The sequence below is a fragment of the Centruroides vittatus genome, unplaced genomic scaffold (genome assembly GCF_030686945.1).
Source record: "Centruroides vittatus isolate TY-2023 unplaced genomic scaffold, ASM3068694v2 scaffold_1167, whole genome shotgun sequence".
Taxonomy (NCBI): Eukaryota; Metazoa; Arthropoda; class Arachnida; order Scorpiones; family Buthidae; genus Centruroides; species Centruroides vittatus.
In genome coordinates, this window is record NW_027122671.1 from 900,696 (window position 1) to 908,537 (window position 7,842).

The following is a 7,842-nucleotide window of genomic DNA, read 5'->3' on the forward strand; positions in this document are numbered from 1 at the left end:
CTATCTGATTTTTCAATAAATGATCTCGATTTTCATTTGTAAATTAGCAATAAACGTTTCTATGGTAAAAACTTCAAGGTAAAAAGGTAAATCTTTTGTTTTTCCTACTTAAAATCCATTTAATTGGGTTAAAGGTAAGAAATGTTACGTGAGAATTTTATTTAAAGAAGTGACTTTTACCAGATATTTTAAACATATAAACAGGAAGAGGAATATAACTGATCGAGGGTTATCTGGACTTTAATTAGAGTTTGAATCCTGTTCGAGTAATTTATTAAAAAAAAAAAAAAAAGAAAGAATTATATATTATACGTGACACTAGTATATAAAATCTTTATTTGCAAAATGAATTTTGAAATTATTTAATTAGAAAATAGCATAGAAAGAAGTATTTAAATAATATTTAAAAATTGCAAAATATTTTGTTTATTTTTTATGTCAAGTGCATAAGTGAATGTTTTTAAAATTACATTTGTATATATTAAGAAATAAATATAATTGCCATTTTTTTTTCAATTCTTTGAATCATTTTGAAAGTTTAATATTTAAATTTAAAATTTTCTTTGTTTTTCGAAGAATTAAAAGTGATATTAAAATGTTTATCTTATAAAACTTCGTTTTAAAAATCAGAAATTATAGTAACTTTTATTACATTTATATCAATAAATGATATAAACTCAGTTACATTTTGCGCTATTTTCATAAAAAAAAATAATTCTAGTAAAAACTAAAGATGATTAAAAATGTTTTGATTGTAAATATAAAATTACAGTAGAGCGTCGATAAGTGGAACGTCGGTAAGTGGAACGGCCGGAAAGTGGAACGATTTTCAGTCGGACTGTGTCGTGCTGAATCGAATGTTTTTGATACTAAATTTACTTCTAAAGTATAATTTTCATGTTTTTTATATTCTTTAATATATTTATTTTGTTTGTACAAAATGAAGAAATAATTTTTAACGATACGATAGCCTCGATGATTATTATAAAAATTTTCGTTAGGCTTAAAATCGACGAAAATTCAACACGAAGCGACACGCAACGGAGAAAAATTCAACAGGAAGCGATACGCAACGGAGAAAAATTTGAACATCGGACAGGTTAATGTATTTTTTCGTACAAAGTCGGAAACTGGAACAAATCATTAACTGGAAGGACCCCAGTCCCCAATTGGTTCCACTTATCGACGCTCTACTGTAACTAGAATCTTTATTATATAACTGTTTAGAGCCACCAAAATCTTCATGCTTAGATGGTAAGTGCGTGTTTGCTAAATTTCGTTTGCATTGTGTATATATATAAGTTTACACGTAAATAAAAATATGTACAGTACATATAAATGATTTTATTTGCACATAAACGTATCTTACGCGAATAATAAGTAAATGCAAAAATCTAACGGTTTTCATTAACGCTGGTAGCAACATCATTTTATTGATTATTTTACGCTTTCAATTCGAAAATAGAGGAAATACAAACCGGTATATTTTTACGTATAAAATATTATTCTCGTGTACATTTTTGAAACAATTTTATTATAAATTCAATTTTGAAATCTTCATTTTTATCCAGATTTTTCTTCGAAAAAGTGGGAAAATTATAAATATGAAGAAATGTGTAATTGTGAATTAGTAAGAATTTTTAATAAATTTTTAAATTCAGAATTTTTTCACTCGCTTTCTCTATTCATCCGTTTAATTTTAACACATTAAATAACGATTCTTTGCTATTTCTGTTCAAATTCATTCATTAGTTTGAATTTCATAATACATCCGAACGAAATAATTTACAATTACAGTTGATAAAGATACTTTTACGTAAGTTTGTTGTATTACAATAAATTTTTATATTGATTAGTTTCAAGTTTATTTTAATTCGAAGATATATTTGTAGGTTTAATACACTATAATCAACAGAGATGATTTACCTAACTAGAGTTTTATGCGATTAATATAAGTAAAATTTATTTTTATTTACTAGCTGCATTAAAAATTGGTTACGGATAACTGATTTAAAGAGGAAAAAATATGTTTTAATACGTTAAACAGTAATTTAATTATTTAATTCAATAAGTTAGTTCCTCTGGCTAAATTGTTTCGTGCAGAAATATTCAATTTAACTTCGCAGCTACGAAAGAATAAGATTAATTTGAATATATTGTCTTGTTAAAATAGAAATATTCGGCAATAAAGTTGCTGATAGGCTGTAAAGCTCTTGTTTTATATTTGTTTTTGTCTGTCATCTACTTATTTATTTTAATTTAATTAAATACAGTTTCGGCATTTCAGTTGGCTGGGATTCTTTGTTGAATTTTTTAAAATTTATGATTAAAAGAATGATATAAAAGGAAAGGATCATTCATGCACATCAATGGCAAAGATTAGTTTTCTAATGGAAATTGATACTGGATGATAAATCATACTTAGGTTTAGCTAACGCCATCTGCAGTTGGCTAAATAAGTTACGAGAATATTTAGAAATACCCGCGATTTTAAGCAATCATTCTGATAACATAATGATTTCCAATGAAACGTCTATTCATTTTCTAGTCGCATACACGAATATTTAGCACGCAGTCAGTCAAGCCTAAATGGACATTTCCTGTTTATAATTTCGCTACCAAAATTGATCTCATCTTTTAATCGAAAATTTATGATAAGGAATTGTTTATTCTATTTTAAAATTTAATAAAAATTTAATAAGGAAATAAGTATGAGACGAGGTATGAAAATTGTCATTTGAAACTTCCACTAACTTTCAATACTTCTGAAGAAAAGGCATTCCAAGACAATTAGTCGATAAATTATATTCTAAACAACACTAAGAAAGGAAGTTTATTTGTTTAATTTTTTTCTAACTTCAGAGACATCACATTCCCGCACCTTTGTTAAAATATTTCTGGCAATGAACCAAATAGTTCAGTTTTCTCTCCAGAGAACGGGTTTATATAGAAGGACGCTCATTTTTTTCCTATTTCAATGTTAATTGTTCGAATTGGAAGGAATGTAGTTTGCCCGGTCAGAAAAAATTTTTACTCCAACAGTGTTCATGACGTACTTATTTATTTATAAACTAAAAAAAATTCATACATTCATACAACTCGTCGATTTTAACTTAGCAATAATTCATATTTACAGGTGTTGTGTTCGAATATCTTGACTCTAATTATTTACTTACTGGCATCAAAAGTATTTCTTATAAGGTTGTTTAACTTCAACAATTACAGTTCCGTCACTGGCTATCCACTTCCTGTTTTCGGTAGGCCATTTTCGGTAATCCGTAACACAGTCTCGATAACCAATAGCCAGTGGCGAATCTGGTGGCGTGGCCGATGACGAACTGTTATAAACATTAGTATGATGAGGATGAATGGGTCTAGATGGAGTATGCTGAGGTATATTATATTTCCTATTCAATTCCGAAGAGTTCTTATAACCGTTATGTTTGGTTACGTTCTTATAACCATTAAGAGTAGTTTTTATTCGGGGAAGATTAAAATCTTTCTTAATTTTCGTAGGTGTTTGCGTCTGACTATCTTTGGTGTGTGTTTCCTGTAATAAATTAACTTGAATTTTTTTATCGTACGCTTTATTGCATCCTTCTTCTTCTCTAATATGAATCACTTGGCTAGATGTTTTAGGGGATGGCTTACGGTTTGATGTCATTTGGATATTGATTATATTTCCACCCGCTTTCGTCTTTGCGGTTTCTATCAGATCGGGAGGATTATCGTTATTGCTCCATTCGAACGTTCTGTTACTATTAATTGATACTTCTGGAATAGTTAATCTGTTACTTTCATCTTCGGGCACCTCGTCGTCCTCTATTTCCTCGTGATGATGCGTGGTCGTCGTTTCTGTGCTAAGTTCTCCATTAATTAACTCGGTTACGGCACGTTCTACGTCACGATCGATGACTTTACGACTTTTACTACTGTAATTAGTAAGTTTTCCATGAAGAACATCCGAATTGCTAATCGACATATTGTGATAAGCCTGCGACAAACCGTTTTATCAGAACAAATTAAAATTTTAAGTCCGTATGTTTATAAGTAATTAATAGACGAAAAAGTTGGCATTCGTTTACTGCACTTACATCGGCTGTTAATTGCAACCAGGGTTCGTCTTCGAGTTCTAGATTTTCTTCTTTAACTTGATGAGTTATTAAACGTGTATCCGTTTTCTCTGTTACAATATCTCCCGTTTTACACTAAGACCGGAAATAAAAATACCTTTTATTTAAGAAATAAAACAAAAAGAATTTTTTAAATATAAAAATTTACCTCTTTTATTTCGTTATCTTCAATTTTGGTATCTTCAGTGGTTTTTGTGGTTACTTGAGGTCCAGAATCTGATATTACTTTTCCATCCTCCAAAATGATTTGTCTCTTTACTCTCGTCTCAACCTATGGATATTATCATAATTTAAAAAGAAACTAATCCAATGTTTTATAAACTGTTTGATTCGGATCAAAAATGGACTTAAAAAGAATAACAAAGTTATATCAGAAATAAAATCACCTGTCTAGTAGTATGGTTTGTAACTTTCCTGGACGTTGTCCATTCTTCTGTTGAAACATAACAATAATAAATACAGACTTTATTCCCTTTAAGGTAATACATAGTAAATAATTTCTATATAATAATAGATTTCTATAAATAAGAAACAATAAAACAATAGAATTACTGCGAATAGAAATATAATGCAGCTTAACTGCATGGAATTGATCAGAAAGTCTTTTATGTTCCAATTGTCTTTATTTTTTGACAGAAGAAAAAGTAAAATGAATATATATCACTTGTTTTTGTTAAGGCTATTCTTTTATTATTATTTATATCACAGAACACAAAATAAATTTCAACCTCTTAACTCACACTATTCTTATAGTAAGAAAATAATAATTTGTTTGAGATAAACAATTAATAAAACTTACAATAAAATTAGAATTTTTTACCTTGTTTTGGATTTTGAAAATTTGTTGATACCTGAAAATACGTAATAAAGTTTTAAAATTCAATATATAACTTTTATATTTATTTTAAAATATTTAAATGATAATATATAACAATTTACACACGCGGATATACGTACACTTAAATACAATCAAACACACACACACATATAGCTTAATACAAAGAAAAATATAAAATTAATCGAAATCAAGGTCATACTACGTTACGACGAGAATTGTTTTCGAAGAGGGATCTACTGCTACTTTCGCTTCCTGTAGGACTGCTACTACTATTGCTCACGTAATCTCTATCCATGACATCAACACCTGAGTAAAAGAAAATAATTTTTGAAATGTTTTGAAATTGTTCCTTAAAAAAGGTACATTATGACCCAATTGCCAACAACCCAGACAAACAGGCGGAACTGATGAGTGCATTAAGGTGAGAAAGATCATTTCCTCGCTAACTTTTCCTCTTCTGATAACTTATCGAAGAAGGAAATACATCACTCGAGAAATTCATATATTAATTATTAGTTAGGGCTAAATATCTTCGCCCTATTTTTTTAAAAAATGAGAATTTTTACGTGGAAACGGATATTAAGCACTCTGTAGGGATCCACTCGACCCATTTAGAGGTTGCTTGTCTGTTATTTACAAATTGTAGACTCATTGCTTTAAAATTTTTCGCAATTCACCAAGCGTAACAAATATTTCGCAATTCGAATTATGCAAAAGGTAAAAATTGACATCCACTGTGATGTCACCATGCGTATATTCTTCCCTATATACTCCAATTGAGAAGGTCTGCTAGTAACAATGGCGGACCGATTTCAAGGTTACGATACGCATACTCTAAAACGGATAAATATTTAATATTTATAAATATCACAAAAATTTCGCAAGAGGAAGGCAAAGGAAGAGAACGAAATGTTTTTAAATCAAAACTTATCAATTTTCCAATAAAATTTGTAAAATGTTTAGTTTAAAATCTTATAAAGTACTTAAACTTATATAGTTTTTATTCAATAAAAAACCATAAAATATATCCATTATGTTAACTTAAATCGGTTTTAATAAAGTAACATATAATAAAAATATAAAGCAAAATTAAGATTGAGTTGTTTAATATCCTCTTATTAATAAAAAATTATATATATATTACTATTTCTATTTATTATTAATAAATTGTATAATTAATTATTAATGATTACATTATAAATAAAATAAAAAGAAAGAAACTTAAGCTAAAGTTATAAAAAATTTGTTTTTCCTAAGAATAATTAGAAATGTGTTAAAGACTGCAAAATAGAAAACTTACAAGTGATGATATATTCAAGAAAACTTAACTTATTAATTAAAAATAAGATGGAAAAGGCCGGAAATTTAAAGATATAAATAAAGAAAAAGTTATTAAATGTTTACCTTTTGATAAAATTTGTTCATTGACAATTGAAAGGAAACTTACTCGCTAGCAGCTAGCGGTATTTCAGACTGATACGCATTATATCTATGATGTAGTACCAATTTTATTCGCGTGATGTCGCTCTGATCAATATTATATATATATATATATATAATAGTTTTAATTAGCAATTTTTTTTCACTCCATAAAAATACTACATTAAATATAATTCAACTTTTAAACCCTAATTAACTTACTTAATCTACAGAACATACCTGTAGATTAAGTAATACATCGCATTAAATAGCATTATTATTTATAACGCTCAAAAGTATCAGAGAACGTCTTTAGGTAGATGAAGTATAGTGAATATTTGTAATGACTAAACAATTTTCAATAAAATTAATCCTTTAAGATCAGGTGTGCGTAACATTTTGCTGTAGGCTACTAAATGTTAATAATAATGAACAAATTCTTTGTTTTAATTTTCCGTTCATAATTTATTACTATTTTTCTACTTTTAATGACTTTATTCTTTTTTTATATATTTAAAACTAATATTAATTATTAGATATAGAAAGGAACGATAAACTTTTTTCTATATATATATATATGTTTAAATAACAATTATTGAAAACATAGAAAAGGAAATGGTAAATATTAAATAGAAGGTCAGTAATATTTTATGGAGTATTGTTAACGAATTCTATAAATCTACATGTATATCCTGTATACGGATACAGGACATACATAGATTTATAGAAATTGAAATTTGAAATTTCATAGAGAAATGTGTTATGTCAACAAATAATATCGTGTCATTCGGGTGACATAACGATTTCAAATTTGAATATACTCGCAGAAGCCAGCACAGTAATACAATTGGAGACGGCGATTTTAAAAGAGAATGCCGTGTCGACTCGGAGTTTCACGAAACGGACAATTAATGTCACGATTACTTATAATTGGAACTATAAACATAAAACATTTTTTCGATTAAAATGATTAGAAACAACTCATTGTATGACTCATTATGTACCGATAATTAAACAGACAATTAACTGATGCATATCTTCTTCAAAAGTTCCAATACATAATGATAAATATGGAATTTCATAAGTAATTTTAATAACTTTAATAATAGTTAATTTCAGTTTAATTATTAATTTATTTTTTTTATTTCTCGGTAACCATTGTTTTAATTATGGTTGAGAAAAATTTTTAAATTCTGCTTAAAATAATTTAAGTAATGTAATAACGAAATATCTTTTATATTAAATTCACAAATGAATTTTATCTATATATATAAAAACGAATGTCTGTCTGTGTGTTTGTCCTTCATGCATTACCACACCATTTATCCGATTGCCATGAAACTTCGGGAAGTTGTTTAATATATTCCCGCGAAAGTTTCTGGCATATGTGAAGACCACCATTTCCCTCGTCCAAAAATATCTTTATATATGGATTAAGGTTTTTATGTCCAA

The 7,842-nt window shown here is 27.7% G+C and overlaps 1 protein-coding gene across 2 annotated transcripts; it reads right to left on the bottom strand.

Moving 5' to 3' along the window:
- Positions 1-3,044: 3,044 nt before the first annotated feature.
- Positions 3,045-6,501, bottom strand: LOC136986632 (mucin-16-like). 2 transcript variants are annotated; one of them, XM_067284215.1, is made up of 7 exons: positions 6,376-6,501; positions 5,171-5,277; positions 4,954-4,984; positions 4,520-4,566; positions 4,282-4,404; positions 4,095-4,208; positions 3,045-3,994 (listed from the first exon to the last, which is right to left on the bottom strand). In XM_067284215.1, exons 2-7 carry the CDS (start codon positions 5,264-5,266, stop codon positions 3,182-3,184), a joined length of 1,224 nt encoding a protein of 407 aa, XP_067140316.1. In that variant the 5' UTR covers positions 5,267-5,277; positions 6,376-6,501; the 3' UTR covers positions 3,045-3,181. The 2 variants fall into 2 exon arrangements, with proteins under 2 accessions (XP_067140316.1, XP_067140317.1); XM_067284216.1 differs by lacking the exon at positions 6,376-6,501 and having other exon boundaries at positions 5,171-5,890.
- Between the last annotated feature and the right edge of the window lie 1,341 nt (positions 6,502-7,842).

Coding starts and splice junctions, on each gene's coding strand:
- LOC136986632 (XM_067284215.1), bottom strand. CDS start 5,266: ATGGATAGAGATTACGTGAGCAATAGTAGTAGCAGTCCTACAGGAAGC. Junction 4,405..4,519: donor CAAACCATACTACTAGACAG/GTGATTTTATTT, acceptor TAATATCCATAG/GTTGAGACGAGAGTAAAGAG. Junction 4,209..4,281: donor AAGATAACGAAATAAAAGAG/GTAAATTTTTAT, acceptor TTCCGGTCTTAG/TGTAAAACGGGAGATATTGT.